Below are 18714 nucleotides of genomic sequence, written 5' to 3' on the forward strand. Positions count from 1 at the left end.
GTTCAACTTCATGCATATTTTCGCAATGTAAAGAATATGAAATTTAACATAATTCCGTTGTTCAAGTTCTGCTAACCAAATTCCTTGTGTTGCTTACCGCCCGCACCCGAAACTGAAATTTTGTCATTTGCTATGATGCGCATTCTATATTTCTTCATATTCTCTGCTATTACCTATTGTTTGCCAACATTTATTTTAATTCTTTTTACACCCAGAAGTTTATATTTTAATTCTACCAGGATTCGGAATTATCTCTACTATTATTAGCCAAGAATGAAGATAAAAGGAAATTTTCGGTTCTCTAGGAATGATTTATGCTAATAATAGCAATTGGTCTTTTAGGATTTATTGTATGAGCTCATCATACCTGCACAGTAGGAAAAATGTAGACACTCGAGCATATTTCACTTCAGTTACAATGATTATTGCTGTACCTAGAAGTATCAAGATTTTTAGTTGATTAGCTACACTACGTGGTACACAATTAAATTATTCCCCAGCTATATTATAAGATCTAGCGTTTGTATTCTTATACACAGTAGGGGAGTTAACAGGAGTTGTTCTTGCTAACTCATCTGTAGATATTATTCTTCATGATACATACATATTATGTAGTAGCTCATTTCCACTATGTATTGGCAGTAGATGCAGTATTTGCTATTATAACAGGATTTGTTCATTGATAATCATTATTTACAGGATTAGTACTAAATCCTAAATGGTTAGAGAGTCAATTTATTATTATATTTATTGGCGTAAATCTAACATTCTTCCCACAGCACTTTTTAGGATTAGCTTACATAACATGAAATGTAGTTTCTACGATTGGTTCATCTATTTCTTTACTAGGAATCTTATTCTTCCTATTCATCATCTGAGAATTTGGTAACACAACGACAAGTAGTTTACGCTATACAACTTAGTTCTTCAATCGAATGACTCCAAAATACTCCTCCACCTGAACATAGTTACTCAGAACTACCTCTTTTAACTAATTATTTAATATGGCAGATTAGTGCAATGGATTTAAACTCCGTGTATAAAGTATTTTACTTTTATTAGAAACTAATGACAACATGAGCTGAACTTGGCCTTCAACATAGAGCCTGTCCTCTTTTAGAACAACTTTCCATCATTTATGATCACACTTTAATAATTTTAATAATAATTACTACATTAGTAGGTTACTTAATATTTATAATGTTCTTTAATAAATACACTAACCAAAATCTTTTACATGGTCAAACTATTGAAATAATTTGAACTATTCTTCCAGCAATTGTTCTACTATTTATTGCTTTTCCTTCTCTTCGACTATTTTATTTGTTAGATGAAATTAATGAACCTTCAGTTACATTAAAAGCTATTGGACACCAATGATACTGAAGCTACGAATATTCAGATTTTATAAATGTAGAATTCGATTCATATATAGTTCCAACTAATGAAATGACAACAGATGGATTACGACTACTAGACGTTAGTAATCGTGTAGTTCTACCTCTAAATTCACATATTCGAATTTTAGTAACAGCTGCAGATGTAATTCACTCATGAACAGTACCAGCTTTAGGTGTAAAAGTTGATGGAACTCCTGGTCGATTAAATCAAACTAACTTCATAATAAATCGTCCTGGATTATTTTATGGTCAATGTTTAGAAATTTGTGGAGCTAATCACAAATTTATACCTATTGAAATAGAAGTAATAACTAATTCATAATTATCATTTGATGACTGAAATCGAGTATTGGTCTCTTAAATCATTTTATAGTAAATTAGCACTTACTTCTAATGAAAAAAAAAAAAATTAGTTAAAAAATAACATTAGTATGTCAAACTAAAATTATTAAATTTATTTAATATTTTTTGGTGCCTCAAATAGTTCCCATTGGTTGATCAAGTTTATTTATTATCTTTTTAATTACTATTATCTTGTTCAGTATAATAAATTATTATTCTTTAATTCCTAAAACACCTAAATCAGATATTTGAAACAAGTATTCAACAACTTCTTTAAACTGAAAATGATAACAAATTTATTCTCTGTATTTGGCCCTTCATCAAGTATTTTCAATTTGTCATTAAATTGAATAGAACATTTTTAGGACCGTCACGATAACATATTTTTTGAAATTCAATTCTTCTTACACACTAAGGAATTCAAAACTCTTTTAAGCCCATCAGGACATTCAGGATCAACTTTTATTTTTGTTTCACTATTTTCATTAATTTCATTCAATAATTTTATAGAGTTCTTTCCCAATATTTTTACATGAACAAGTCACTTAACATTTACACTTGCATTAGCTCTACCTTTGTGATTATGTTTTATACTTTATGGATGAATTAATCATACACAACTCATATTCGCTCATCTAGTTCCACAAGGAACTCCTGAAATATTAGTAATATTATTCGACCTGAAACCTTAGCTGTTCGAATAGCAGCTAATATAATTGCAGGACATTTATTACTTACTCTTTTAGAAAATACTGGCCCTTCCCTTTTTTATGCAATTGTATCCTTACTACTAATTGGTCAAATTGCTCTATTAGTCCTAGAATCAACCGTTGCTATTATTCAATCATATATATTCGCAGTTCTAAGTACACTATACTCTAGAGAAGTAAATTAATGTCAACACACTCAAATCACCCATTCCATTTAGTAGATTATATCCCCTGACCTTTAACAGGAGCAATTGGAGCTATAACTTCTGTTTCAGGATTAGTAAAATGATTCCATCAATATGATTAATCTCATTATTTGCTTTAGGAAATATTATTTCTATTTTAACAGTATATCAATGATGTTTCTCGAGAAGGGACTTTCAAGGATTACATACCTTACCCGTAACATTAGGATTACGTTGATCAATAATTCTATTCATTTTATCAGAAGTTTTATTTTTTGTAGCTTTCTTCTGAGCGTTTTTCCACAGAAGCCTACCTCCAGCTATTGAGCTGTATCACCTGCGGGGATTCAGTTTATGGTTCTACCTTTTTCATAGCAACAGGATACCACGGAATTCATGTATTAATTGCAACAACATTTCTTCTAGCATTTTTAATTCGCCATTTAAATAATCACTTTTCTAAAATCCACCATTTTGGATTTGAAGCAGCTGCATTATACTGACATTTCATTGAAATTGAAATTGAATTTATTGATGAGGAGGGTAATTAATTTTTATCTATATAGTATATAAGTATATTTGACTTGCAATCATAATTTCTACTAATTAGTAGTATAGATAATTTTTTCAACTGCTATTATAGCATAAATTTTAATTATTATCACCAGCGTAATAATAACACTAGCCTCTGTTTTATCAAAAAAATGGCACTAACAGATCGTGAAAAATTGTCTCCTTTTGAATGTGGGTTTGATCCTAAATCTTCTTCACGACTACCTTTTTCCCTTCGATTTTTTTAATTACAATTATTTTCTTAATTGTTGATGTAGAACTTGCCCTTATTTTACCTATAATCTTAATTATATGAGCCACAACGAGAATTGTATTTATTATTATCCTAATTATTGGATCATGAATGAAATCAAGGAATATTAGATCGATCAAATTAGGGTTGTAGTTAATTATAACATTTGATTTGCATTCAAAAAGTATTGAAATATCAATCTACCTTATAATTCATAAAATGAAGTGATTTATTGCACTTAGATTTTACCTAATCTTAGGTATTTTAACCCTTATTCTAATAAATTTAGATATTAATTATGTTTATTAATTGAAGCCAAAAAGAGGCCTATCACTCTTAAAGATAAAACTGAGATCAATCTCCAATTAAGGAAGTATGACGTTAAAGAAAAAGCTGCTAACTTTTATCTTTTATTGGTTAAACTCCATTTGTACCTCTGTTTATATAGTTTAATAAAAACATAACATTTTCATTGTAACAATAAAATTTTCTATTTTTATAAATTACTAAATGTAATACACTACATCCAAGAATTATACAATTACCCTAACATCTTCAGTGCTATGCTTTGTCTTAAGCTACTTAAATAAAAGATTACAAAAAAATTAAAACAAGAAAATAATTCATAAAACATGTAATAAAAGATAACTCTTTAAATTGTTATTATGTATAACAGATATATACTGAGAATATTTAACTAATTCATTGTATAAATTTTTACCCCTAAAAATTCTGATCATCCCTGAACAAAAGACTTACATACTTTTATTCCTAACACTAAAGGCTAATTAATGATACCATAAGTTGAAATATAAGATATAAGTCATATAGAGCCAGAAAAATAACTAGCTTAATACTTATGTAAAGATTTGTTAAAATAAAATAAAGAAACATAAGAAATTAAATAACCTAATACTCCTACTACACACACAATTGAGGTTAATAATATTAAATAACTAGGTAAATAGATTATATAAGGAGTTGGAAAAATTAATCAACTTAATAAGGGTACTTAGGTACTAAAGAAATAAATTTTGATTAGCACCGCTGAAGTCTATAAGCGGCGTCGAAAGCCTAGAGCACAGCCACGTCGCCCCACGTGTTTCGGGCTAATCAGTCGCCTAAATTGGCCCTGCTGAAATAGGTATTCTATTAGCCAGTGATGTCATACCACAAATAATTTTTGAAAGTGTTAAGAAAATTTCAACCACCTTTTAGCATATAATAATACTCCACAAATTGACTTAAAAAAATGTGTGAAAATTCCCTCTCAAAACCCCAATATTAAAGAGACAAGTGTATCTAAATCCACCAAATAACCTAAGTATATTCAAAAATATTCCGAAATAAAAATTGTTGTACACTAATTTCTTTAAATTCGAAAAGAAATATTCAACAAAAAAAAAAAAAAAAAAAAAACTGGGGATCCAATGGAATAGGATATCTGATCAGTTTTCAACCGCTCCGCAGTTAATATCCACATTACCCAACTTATTAACTCTTTGTTAGGTTAATAACAAAAGTCTGTTTTATCATCTAGGGCCAAATTTCGACCCGTAAGATGGCTTTCGCCAAAATAATTCAAAAATCTTTTAAAAAATGTTGAGATATGGCCCTCCACTCCTTACCCAATCAGTGCATACGCGCTTAAACTTAACATACATATAACAAAATCGTTCAAAAACTCAAAACATCGGCAGGTATATTACAAATTCCCTAATAGTTGCCCAATTTTCAAATACTTATGTGGGCATGATAACTCAAAAATAAAGCTAAGGGGTCACCATATTCCCAATGCGGTACAGTGACGTATCTATACTTATAAAAACCAAAGGTTGTTTTTATTATATCTATCCAAGCGACCTTCATAAAACTTCAAATTAATTATGACGGAAACAGTATTAATGCGAATCAAAACTGATCTGAATTCATGGCCACTCACTGCACGCTTGTAGGATCGCTCTAACTCCAGAGAATTTTCTCAAAGGAGCTACCATTCTGAGCCAAATGAGGAGTCTTTATCTGTAGTAATGCTGATGATAAAGTAATTGTCAGTAGCCCCCAAAGGAAATTAATTTATATAAACGCGCATATATGTATATATCATAGCACATCCATAAGTCGTCAAAGCTAAACATCACGCATAATGAAGTTACAAGCACCAGTGCCCAAATGAAAATAAATCAAATGCATTTAAAACCAATAAATTGATTCCTATGCATACAGGTAAAAATTCGACTGTCTACTCCACCAGCAGCATGCCGAAATTTGTTATATCTCGCCTAGGAGGTCAATGATGTTTAAATCAGTAAACTCTCAAGTACATCTCTTTAGGGAGAATAAGAATACTGATGTTATATACACAGATTTTAGTAAAACTTTTGATAAAGTAAACCACTCAATTCTTTTGAATAAACTTGATCTTCTTGGTTTTCTTATCTTATCTCTGTTCTTGTTATTTATTAATGACATATCATCTGTTGTTAAGTTTTCAAACGTTTTATTATATGCTGACGATGTAAAACTTTTTAAATCATTCACCTCAAATAGTGAAAGATGTCAGTTGCAAACAGACTTAAATAACCTAGTTTCTTGGTGTGATAGAAATGTAATGCCATTGAATCTTAAAAAATGTAAAACGATGTGCTTTTCACGTAGATCTGTAGACCCTACTTCATACGTAATACAAAACTTTCGGTTGGAGCAAGTATGCAGTTTTGTTGACTTCGGAGTAAGTATGGACCCCAAACTCAATTGTAATCTTCACACATATTTAAAGCTAAAGGTGCCCTAAGTTTTGTTAAACGTTGGTCTAAATAATTTAGAGATCCGCTTACCACGAAAAATTTTTTTACATCTTTGGTGAGGGATATATTAGAGTATACTTCCGTGGTATGGAACCCTTGTTATCTAGTTCATTCTGAGAAAATAGAGTCTATTCAAAAACAATTTTTTACTTTTTGCATTAAATCATTTGCATTGGGATTCCAGTTTAAATCTTCCCCTTTACACTAACCGTTTAAAACTTGTAAATCTCCCTACACTCGCTAGTCGTAGGGAAATKCKTGGTATAATATTTCTTGTAAAACTCATCAATGGGTCAGTCTGTAKCCCATCTCTCTTGTCTGATATTAATTTTAACATTCCCGCTCGCTCTACCAGGCAGTTTARACCTTTACTTTTAAATTTTTCTAGAACAAATTTCGAGTTAAACGAACCATTCCGCCGTATATGTCACGATTTCAATTCTCATTCCAGCACATTTGATCTAACAGATTCTCTCTTTACCATTGATAAAAATATTTTATCTACTCTTAACAAGTAACTTTTAAAAATTATAAACTTTAATCTAGTTCTTAATTTTGGCTGTTGAAATTTTTGTTTCTGTAGTTTTGAGCAACTTAAGATCGCAATGCTTAAAACTCTCTTGCCTTTTATAACTCGGCTAATTCCGCTCGTTCGCGGATTGCGCCCCGCGCGTCGGTTGGGCGGGAGGAGGGTAATCGTTGGGTATTATTATTACAAAAAAAAAGTGTCACCAAACTGGTACAACCTTATATGAACTGCCACATATACTACATGATCACCAATATCATAGTCGATGCCACCACAATTGATTCTGCTGCGATATGCTCTATCGTCTACAATAGATAGAATCATTTAATTTTTCCCATTCTGATGCATTCAGAAAGTTCGGTGCATAAGGAAGGTACTACAGCAGAGAACGGTTCTTTTATCAAGCATATCCATTATGAAAAGGTTTTATTTTGCCTATTTTTTGTGATCCGATAATTTCTTTGATTGACAGGACAGTAGTTTTCCCAAATAAAATGACTAACAGATAAAAAAACAGTTCTTGGTGTCAAAAGTCCACCTAATATAGGAATGTGTGAAATATTTTGCAAAAGAAGTTTTCTTTTTGGAGTGGATACAAAGGCTGAAGCTTTTTTGTATTTTCACGGAATCCTTCATTTTTGACAATATAAAGTGGTTGTAGATCTTTTGAAGCCATTTTAATAAGAGATTCATCGATAACTCTCTTTTCAGTTTCTGAAAGCTCAGATCGCGCTCTTGTAACAAACAACTTTGTTTGTTTTGCGTAATTAATTGATGAACCAGAATTCTGCGGAAGAAACATTTCGTCGGAGAAACCTTTATGGTAAATGAGGAGACCGTCTCCTAATTAATCATGTCGACTGTAACTTTGGACCTTCGAGCAACCGCGAGATATAAAATTATAAAAAATCAGATAAAAAGGAGTTCGATTAATAAATCTCCCAATACCAATAATAAAAGAAGATTCACTACGAATGGTGCAGTCATTGAAAACGAATCTTAAGGAATATTTTGGTCATTCAATTCTACAATGGGGTATAGTAAAGCTTCTTGGTAAGCAGGGCTATACCCAATTCCTACGTTTACGTCCTCCTAATAACAGTGTCTGCTCACCAAAAGTGTAGCTGCGAGCAGGGGTCGGTCTTGAAACAAGTGGCTCGCTATATAAATGCTACGTAACAGTAACTTAAATCACAATGATCGTAAAATTACAGCCTGCCATCACCGCCGTCCAATAATAGGTCGTTGCAAGATTTACTACAGGGACCTTATAAAGGAGCACATATGCGGTGTACGATTTGTGGTGGGAGAAAGACTTAGTCGTCGAGTCTTGGCATTCATTTCGATGGATGAGCGTTAAACCGCAATCTGCATCAGAGCAAATTTGTTCAACATAACACTGATTGGCATCCATGCCCGACGGACTTCATTGCTTGATATGAATGGATGAAAACATGCTCGAGTATTGGATCCTAAGTGTGATCTGTCCTATCCACAAATAGGGATCCCCACAATCTGCGCCATATAGCGTGGGATAAGATTCTCCTCCTTCTTCTCCTTATCTGTGTAGTTTTAAACCTAGAAAATCTAATATAAACCATATTTTCACCACTTACCAAATCTTGCAAAAGACCTGTGCACCTCTTCGCCGATTTTAAAGCCGCCTTCTACAGCACGAAAAGGAATTGCCTTTGTGCTGCTAGGCTTGACATTCCCTTAAATTTAATACGCCTGTGTAAACTGACGTTGAGCAACACCAAAAGCTTTATCAGGATCGCGAACTACCTCTCCTCCCGTTCTACACTAAAAGATAAATTGAACAAGGAGACTCCCTATCCTACGAGTTCAATCTATTGCAGAAGAAAATAATACCACTTGCAGCGCTAAATATAGAAGGTAATTTTACGTTTATAAAGTATCAGCTGGCGTACGCCGATGACATTAATTTCATTAGCATCGAATGGATCTGGTTGTGAACGAAGACAATACGAAATATCTCCTGTCATCAAACAAAGAGTCATCGCCATCGTCTTTCCTTTGAAGTGATAGATAATTTCGTCTACCAAGTAGCAGTATAAGCACCAACAACAAAATCAGCAATGCAGAGTTACTCTTGCTACTTTCCGTTCTGTTATATAGTGAGGCGGCATGAACAATGATATCATCTGATGAGCTGGCCGTAGGAGTACTCGGGAGAAAGGTTTTGTGGAAGTTTTAAGGGTCTTCTGCGCATTGACAATGGCAATTATCGTAGCCGATGGAACAATGAAATGTACGGGATATATTTAACGACATTGGCATAGTTTAGCGAATCAAGTAACAGCGACTACGTTGGCTAAGTCATGTTGTTCGAATGGAAGAGAGCACCTCAGCTTTGAAGGTTTTCGATTCGGTACCTGCCGGGGGACCACAGGAAGAGGAAGACCTTCACTCCATTGGACAGATCAGAAGTTCTGTTGTTAACTCGGCTGTAAGCGCGTGAGTAGAGTCTACGTGAAAAAGAAGATGAATGCAGTAAGAAGGGAAATCTCCTTCGAATATATGGGAGGTGGTGCCAGAGTGGGTAAAGTGAGTCAGCTTGTACCGATTAATTATTGGTTGTTGTCGTTTGTCGCTAATAGCGTACGAGTAATGGAGAATAGACTAATAGTTAAGTGAAAAAAGAATTTGCAGAAGTTCAAACGACCATATGTATGTAGCTGTGCCATTAAAATGGCCGTTTCCTAACCTAGTATCAGCAACTATCAATTAATTTTAGATATTGTACTTGAACAACGCAATTTTTGAAAACAGTGCTACAGATTGGAAGAGAATAATAAATTGTTATGTTGTTTCCTGTTTTTATCGCCTTATATCATTCCGCCTGAATTTTTTAATAAAGTTTACATAAAAATATTTTAGTTATATCACATATGCTCATTTCTCGAAAATTTGTTTTTATATATTTGCTATGATATGTTTACCTTGAGGCGTCAAGAAGCTTTGCCTTTAGTATTGCATTTTTATCTGGTTTGGGCAATGTCGACACACTCACCGCCCTCCAGGGAGGTCTTTTAATATCCCCTTCTTTGTCTCCACTTTGGTAACTTCCAAACTCTTTTATACTTTTTGGGCTCCTAGAAGTCCTATGTAAAATATAAATCTTTATTATTTAACAAGATGATAATATCGTAAACAACCTGTTTTGCGATATGAGATTTTTTGAAACAGGAGACTCTGCAAGTGTTTTGTTATCTTCGAAACTCTGAACTTCACTCGTCTCGGACGACGAGCTGCTGTTATTTGTAGGGGAGTTGCCTCTGCTCATTATTTCACTAGTATGAATAGTCGAATTTATTTAAACCCAAAACGTCCATTTACTGAAAAATAAATGCTCACATTAGTTCTTATTTTCATGTAAACTATCTAACTGCAAAATGGAAAGAGACAAATAATGAAAATTAATTTGAGATCACAGCTGTTTTGATGTTTAAAAATAATAAGAAACTACACTATACATATATAGAAACCTTTCGAACGAAATCACTTTATAAAACCTTTAATTGATAGTTCTATTTTAGTTTATGTAAGAAGAACAGTTATTTTTTATTTTGCATAATAACCTAATGAACTGCAAGGCTTTGTACAAATGTTTTTTTTTTTTAATCGATTTGCGTATATACGTCCTTTATCTCAACATCTTTAACACTTTTCCTATTATAGCTTTCGTATTTTAAAGTTTTTCTTAGCAACTACCATTATAAGTGGAAGTAAACCCCAAAACTGTTTGGCGATACAAAATGAGCATTTAGTATATTCGTACGATGGAGTGAATATCTAAATATGCGTATAAATACATAGCTATGTATGCTAAAAAATACATTATTTTTGTTTCTATGGAATTTATTGATATAAAACGTTTTCATCGATAAAGCGAACTTTACACTTTAAAACTACATTGTGAATATTAACTTATACATACAAGAAAAATAATAAGTCACAAACACAAATGTTTTCAGAATTTCCTAACATACGTGTAGTAAATACATATGCATTTATAAACTTCTTTAACCAGTCTTAAAAATACGTTTTCTAGAAATCTGCATGTGTTATCTTCCCGTGCCCATTCTACTCTTCTGCATTGGTAAGGCCGGTTTTGTATTCTTCGGAAACGATTCAGCGGGTGAAGTTCACTGTACTCCTTTATATATAGTGTGAGCCAATGTTCCACGTTCGTACTAGTTATCCGACAGTTTTTTCTCAAGTTAATTTTAGGATATGACCCTCGATTTCCATAGGCTCATAACTGGTGACGTGTCATGGATAGAAATCGTCCCAATGAATGCTGCCGTGAAAACTTTACACATTGTTGTTTGTGCGCGAATACTTGAAGAAAACGACACATTAACTTTCATTTTCTCCTTGTTTAGAAAACTACACATACGCAACATTCATTTGCACGAAACCAAAACAGTCCAATTATAAATATGTTCTTAACTTTGTGTGGCTTAGAAAACCATTTTTTAGAATAAAGGTTTTGAAAAATTATGCTGGTTACCCTTCGTTGTAAAATTGTTTTTGGATTGGAGACTCATATTTTCGTTGCATATTTCTACAAGTAATCAATAATTCTAATTTATATTTTAATCAACTAAATAAAATTTCACCATATCAAGCAAAAGCTAATGATTCAACCAGCCCAAGTTTAGCTCATTTGTACAATATGTTTCTATAAACAGTATTGTATGGCAATCAGAGCCGGTATATAGCAATATGGACGATTCGAAGGAAGAAATGTTATTGCTTTGGTGACATTGAATACAAGATTTGCAAAAGCCCCATTTCCTTTTTTTCCTTTTTATCCCAACACGTAATAAAAAATAAAGCATACAAACGCATTCGCACTTCCTAAATTTGAAAAACCGTGTAAGTATACACCAACAATATCACAAAGCACTTAGCTATTAAATAAACAAAATATATAATAGCTCTCGCAAGAAGGTATTAGCATAATAGTTATAAACAAAGACGATCGCTTGAAATATAATTGACACTTTAAGTAAATAAGAGTGATCTATATAAAAGGAAGTAAAATAAAAAGATATCAGTTTAGTTACTCATAAAATCGAACGCGTTTCACTTAATCTTTTTATAAAACTTTCCGGTCAACACCGGTGAATTAATCTGAGATACTGCCAAGATAAGAATTAAAATTCTCTTGTGGACCATAAAAGAATATAAACCACAAACCGTTAAATTAAAATTCTATGGTAACTACACAAGGGGATAAAAATCTACATGTTACCATAGAATTATCATATACCAAAAACCAATAAAGAAAGAAAAAGCTTTTGGTTATGTAAAGAAAAAACAAAAACAATAAAATAAAAATTCGAGCATGTATTCGAAATACTTACAACTTGTGCTGTGTAAAAACAAACTATAATTATCCGGTGACGTGTAACGTAATTTAACACAAAAACAAAACAAACCAGTAATTTAAATAAATTCTTGGCGCTGAAACTCCATCAAGACCAGTGATTGATGATATGGTGAATTCAAACGAGGTCGTAGATCTTTCCATGGTTTCCTGTTTTTTGGAAAACTTGGCTATGTCGCAATCGTAGCGGTGGAGCAACGCATTCATATGTTTGCATGTTCTCTGTCAAGAAGTCAGGAAACTCAACCGCCAAAAAAAGGATCACTCTTCACCACGCCATTACTAGTTCCACATTGGCTAAATTTGCACATGACCCCCTCTTAATATAATACTACTACACCCCACACATACACACCACACTCAACACACCACATCATCATCACATTCCCCATCACACGCACACCATACCACAACATCACGATTTCAACACACATGAGGACACTGTACCAAAGGAACAAAAGGGACCGACGGACAAACGACCAGCCTCTTTTTCGTTTTCGATACGATACACCGCAGACGTGCTACGTGCTCCGATTTTATTACAAGGTTAGTGCCGGGAAAACTAGTAGAAAATCTATGATCCTTCGAGCTGGACCATTCCCAAAGATTATGGCAAACCACCCAAACATACTCAAAATATTCCAAAGGAAAATTTGTTGGGCAGTAATTTCCTTATATTCGAAAAGGAAAGTACAACAAAAACACTAGGCATCCAATGGAATGCGATATCGGACCAGTTCTCATACACAACAGAGTCCATATCCGCATTATCAGCCATCACAAACAGATAGATTTTATCCTCGGTGGCAAAACTTTTCGACCCCGCAGGATGGCTTTCGCCAATTATGATCCAAGCTAAAATCTTAATACAAGAATTATGGCTAGATTCAACCGACTGGGACGAACAGGTGAAACCACTTCGCTTAGAAAAATGGTCCCAGTTCGCAAACAATCTGAATGATATTTCTCAGATACAAATTCMGCGATGGGTAAACTACTATCCCGAACACAAAGGCGAATTACATGGCTTCTGTGATGCCTCTGAAAAGGCATACTGCGCTACTACCTGTGTGCGCACGCAAAGTGACACCACGACCACAAGCCACTTATTAGTAGTAAAAGTAAAGGTGGCACCTTTAAAAGCTATAAGTCTCCTAAGACTTGAGTTATGTGGCGCACTAGTACTTTCTAAATTAGTAGCCATGGTGCAAATGCATTTAAACATGACAAAATGCAAACTATATATATGGTCCGATTCAGAAATTGTACTAGCCTGGTTGGAAAAACCACCAGATGCATGGAAGACGTACATTTCTAACCGAACGTCTCACATACTTGACCTAGTGGGAGCAGCCACTTGGCGTCACGTCGCCAATGCTGACAATCCTGCCGATCTAGGTACAAGAGGGTGCAAGCCACTGCACCTTGCCACTACCACCCTCTGGTGCAATGGCCCCCGATGGTTGATAGAATCTCCTGATTCTTGGCCACAATGCCCCATGCGCAACATTATCGTCCCAGAAGGTCGAAACATCTCCACATTTCACACATTAATAGATAATGCCAACATCCTCGAACGATTTTCATCGTTTCCAAGAGCTCTCAGAGTAGTTGCTTATATGTTCTAATTTATAGAACAACTCAAAAGCAAAGTCAAGGGGTCACATAATTTCCCATGCAACACAGTGACGCACCTAGAGTTACAAAAAGCAAAAGTCACACTAATCGCATATACACAAGCGCGCTACTTCAGCCGCGATATGTATATCACTACTAAGAGAATCGAAGCCAATTGATAAAAAGAGCTCGCTCTTAGTTCTAAACCCATTTCTGGACACAAAAAGTCTGCTTCGTGCCAATGGTCGGCTTGCTAATTCGAGCCTAACATACAATGAACGCCACCCCATAACAATTCCCGAGAAGTCACCCTTTGCCACATTATTCCTCAACTACATCCACATCTTAATGCTACCTGCCGAGCATCGCCTCATGCAGCATATGGTACGCCAAGAGTATTATATCCCCCGTTTTAAGCCGCAAACCCAAAAGTGCATCTTCACGTGCAAGATTTGCACCATGCACAAACAGAAGATGTGAACGCAGATTATGGCAGGACTTCCACCGGAACGCTGCAATTTCGCTCTGGCTTTCACCATAACAGGTGTTGATTTTGCTAGGCCTTTCCAGATAAAGGCGTCTATGCTAAAGTCTCCCACTCACATGAAAGGCTATGTGGGTATCTTTGTATGTTTCACGACAAAGGCAGTACACCTTGAGCTATGTAGTAATCTGACGACGGAGGCTTTTCTCGCGGCATATGTTCGCTTCGTCGCTCGACGTGGCTACCCATCCAAAGTCATGAGCGATAATGGCAAAACTTTCATTGGAGCTCAACGAGCCACAGAAAAGCAATTCGTGGATTTCTTAAAACAAGTGTCACCCGACACCGTACAAAAGTACGCCCCTCAAGGTATCATTTGGCAATTTATACCCCCAAGCGCTCCTCATATGATCGGTTTATGGGAATCAGCTGTAAAAAGCTTCAAATCCCATTTCAAACGGGTAGCTGGAAATTATAAATTCAATTACGAAGAGTTCATGACGTTATTAAATCGAATTGAAGCCGTTCTCAATTCACGACCACTCACAGTACTCTCGCAAGACCCCTCAGATTAATTGCCTTAACTCCAGGGTATTTTCTAAGAGGGTCACCCATCCTGGCCATTCCCGAGCCAAGCGTGGAGTCGCTATCCCTATTAAATCGATGAGAACGAATTAAAATTTTCCATCATGATTTCAGCCGCCGATGGAAGGACGAATACACAGAGGATCTCCACAAAAGATACCGCTGGAAGACTCCTGAACAAGTACCTAAACTTGGAGACTGTGTCCTCATTCATGATGATTGTCTACCCCCTACCGAGTGGCGGCTTGGCCGCATAGAAAAGTTACATTATGGCTCCGACGGTCACATACGAGTCGTGGATCTCTGCACGCAAAACGGAACACTAACCAGACCGCTCGTGAAGCTATGCTTTTTACCAATCCCCGACGACCGCGAATCCGAAAATCGAAAAAACCAAACGGCGATATAATAAAATCACTAAATTGAACACTAAAACGAAAAACACGCCCGCAGCAACCGTTCGAATTAACACGCCGTATCAAATAATAAAGAATATTTACAAATAATTGTCGATCAATACGACGACACATTCATGCCACATATCGTGGCACGATTGCCCGTATCATTTTATATCACAGATATGTATAATTAACAATATTCATTACACAGATCACCATGGATGTAGATACACCAGTCGCAACCCCGCCAACCGCTCGGGTTGCCAATGCGCCACGCACCGAACCGAACTGTGGCTGCAACAACGACGGCAACTGCACCAGCAACAACGCCGACACCTGCACCGGCAACCGCGCCTGCAGCGGTACTTACACCCTCACCTCGTGGTGGCTCCAGACCACCATCGACCACATCGATAACTACGGATAAGTTGCCCCCTCTGTCGACGCTCTCATCGTCTCCACCATTGTGGAATACTTAAGGGTATGCGGCCTCTGCAACGGCAGCAAGTTGCTCAGGCCCACGGGCATTGCTTCAACTGCCTGTCGCACAATCATGCCACTTCAGAGTGTGAGTCACGGGGGCTGTGCCAAATGTGTCACAGGCCGCATCACACACTGCTACATCGCAGCTCGTCCCGCGAAGCGCACCGGCCACCCAACCATCGCGGCCGCGTCTCCAAACTTCCACCCGCCGATAGTGTCATACACCAGCGTAGTGGAAGCTCTTACCGCGTCGACAGACTGGACCACCACCGTTGTGACAACGCTGCAACAGCTGCAGCGCTTTTTAGGCTAAACAGTCGTTTATGGGGGCCGGGATGGCTAAATGAGCACCTAACCCCCTTCTTAATATAATACTACTACACCCCACACATACACACCACACTCAACACAGCACATCATCATCACATTCCACATCACACGCACACTATACCACAACATCACGAATTCAACACACATGAGGACACCGTACCAAACGAACAAAAGGGACCGACGGACAAACGACCAGCCTCTTTTTCGTTTTCGATACGATACACCGCAGACGTGCTCCGTGCTCCATTTTTCGATTTTATTACAAGGTGAGTGCCGGGGAAACTAGTAGAAAATCTATATACAAAGGTTTATCCATTTCGCGGTTCCCTACTTTTTTAAAGAAACTTAAAATTTAATGGGGAATGTTTATTATCATTCGAAAGGACATTCTTTGCCATATATTTTTTGAAAATGAACTGTTTAAAATGTTGGGCGCGGCTACATCTCAGATGCTCCATCCATTGAGTTCAATTGGCATGATGGTTTATAAGACCAGTTCCACTGGTAACTGGCGTGACACGCGTGATGTTTCGAAATCCTAAATCGAAGTGGGATTGCCCGCATAGAATTAAGAAATCACATACCCCCATAGAAAAAAGTCTAACAGCGATCTGTCACACGATCTTGTTGGCCAATCGATCAGCTCAAAATGTGAAATTATCTGCTCACCTAAGTGTTTTCTCAACAAATCCATTCATTGATGCGATGAGTAGGCAGAGACAAAGTCTTGTTAAAATTAAATGTGGCCGAGAGCACGAGTTTCAATTCCATTCATCAAATAATTAGGGTTAGGTCGCCATAATAGGCGCTATAACGGTCGACCTTAATGGTTTCGCTCTCACCAGCAATTTCATTCTAGAGGACATAGTCAGACATTAGCAGCTGCCCAAACGGCTGATTTAAGCGCTCAATCGGCGAACGAAGTTAGAACATTGTAAAATGTTACACAGGTGATAGAATAGGTATTCAGATCAGACAATAAATGACTGCGTAACTTGCCATGAAAGCTTAAATATTATTCAATCTTTCCCATAGTTTGCCAGAAAATCTTATGTGAACTGTAAGGAAGCTGCGAAAAATTCAATGACTCTTTATATAGAAGGCTGTAGACAACATTTCGGTGCACTGACAATCCTATGAAATAAAATTGTAGGAGATGCAGATGGCATTTCGACGAATCACGAGACTGTACTAAACTTATTATTATTATTACTAGCTGCAGGGGCCTTTGACGCCTATCTTATAAGTAAATTTAATATTATTACAATTGGTTGTTTAATCTGAGTTGTTCTATAAATAAGTAAATTTGATTAATATTTTTTGCGTTAATATGRTTTAAACAATCTGTAGGGTTCATTTGATTAAAGAAAATTGCTCTGATTCTCGAGAAGTTTGGACAGTAATCTAAGATATGTTCGGTTGTTAGAGTATTRCCGCAGTCGCATCTCCTCGGTGTTTTGTTGGTGATCAAATGTTCGTGTGTAAGCTTCGTGTGTCCAATCCGTAGGCGTATATAAATTGACCATTTTGATTTTGACGTGTTTGCTGGGTATATGGCACCTAGGCCATTAGCATTGAATTTGGTATATCGGTGATGGAAGTTTTTCCAATTGACTGCTTTGTTTTGTTGTATATATTGGGATATATAGTGTTGGAGGTCCTTTTCGGACGATGGTGTGAAATAGATGGAGGGCGACTTGGCTATTAAATTGGCTGTTTTATCTACAAGTTCGTTTCCCATAATTCCTTGATGACTTGGTACCCAGAAGAGAACAATTTTTTTTGCAATAATTATACTCCGAATTTTAACAATTAAGTTGTTGTGACAGTTTAGATTTTTTACGGCAGAAATTGTTGATAGGCTGTCAGAACATATTACGTATTTYCCTKTGTTATTCCGTGCAAACGAGCATGCCTTTAGTATGGCTAAAGCCTCGGCGGTGAATATGGAATAATAGTCACGAAGGATTCCTCCTGAAATTATAGTGTTGTTAATGTCGACGATGGCGAAGGCTGTTGCTTTATTCGATTTTGTTGCATCGGTAAATAACCAGTTGTATGACTTTAGTTTATAACTTTCTTCCAAAAATAGTTTGAGTGTGGCTTTTCTTATGCAGATGAAGATTCAAGTTTATCGACGTGTCTTACAGTATCCATGGCGGAAAACAGGGTTTTCTTCTTGTTAATGTAGGTAGGTGTAGGTTGAGTTGTTTATGCAGTGATGCACAGCGACGAATGGTGGATAACACTTTGTAAGTGCGCTTGATTGCATTTGCGAAACATTTATTTAAATGGTGGTTTTGTGTGGTGTTAAGTTTTGGAATTAGTTTTGCCGTTGTTTCGAATAATCTATCCTCTATCGAAGGTAGTCCCGCTTCGGCGAGAATACATCTTGTCGGTGAAGTGGGGAAAGCGTTTAAGCTACGGCGGATAGCAGCGTGATATGGAGCTTAAATTCTTTTTATGTTAGCATTGGCACTCCATCCGTAAATTGGGAGACCGTATTCCAACTTGGAGAGAACCAGAGCTCTGGTTGTATTAATAAGAGTATTTACATGTATTTCTGAGAATTTTGAACTAAGAAATTTAATGATATTTAACCGTGATTCTAAGCTAGTCC

The 18714-nt window shown here is 36.1% G+C and overlaps 1 protein-coding gene and 1 pseudogene across 1 annotated transcript; both read left to right on the plus strand.

Annotated features, from left to right (window-relative positions):
* The first annotated feature begins 2026 nt into the window (after positions 1-2026).
* On the plus strand, positions 2027-2637 carry LOC108974807 (annotated as a pseudogene).
* An 805-nt stretch (positions 2638-3442) lies between these two features.
* On the plus strand, positions 3443-3587 carry LOC108974793 (NADH-ubiquinone oxidoreductase chain 3-like; the record flags this gene model as incomplete). Its single annotated transcript, XM_018942835.1, is given in 3 exon segments — positions 3443-3496; positions 3530-3546; positions 3548-3587. Coding segments are annotated over 3 exon segments (111 nt in total), but the record flags the coding sequence as incomplete, so codon positions are not given.
* Positions 3588-18714: the final 15127 nt, after the last annotated feature.

The sequence above is a fragment of the Bactrocera latifrons genome, unplaced genomic scaffold, assembly GCF_001853355.1.
Source record: "Bactrocera latifrons isolate USDA-ARS-PBARC rearing strain unplaced genomic scaffold, ASM185335v1 scaffold_1127, whole genome shotgun sequence".
Taxonomy (NCBI): domain Eukaryota; kingdom Metazoa; phylum Arthropoda; class Insecta; order Diptera; family Tephritidae; genus Bactrocera; species Bactrocera latifrons.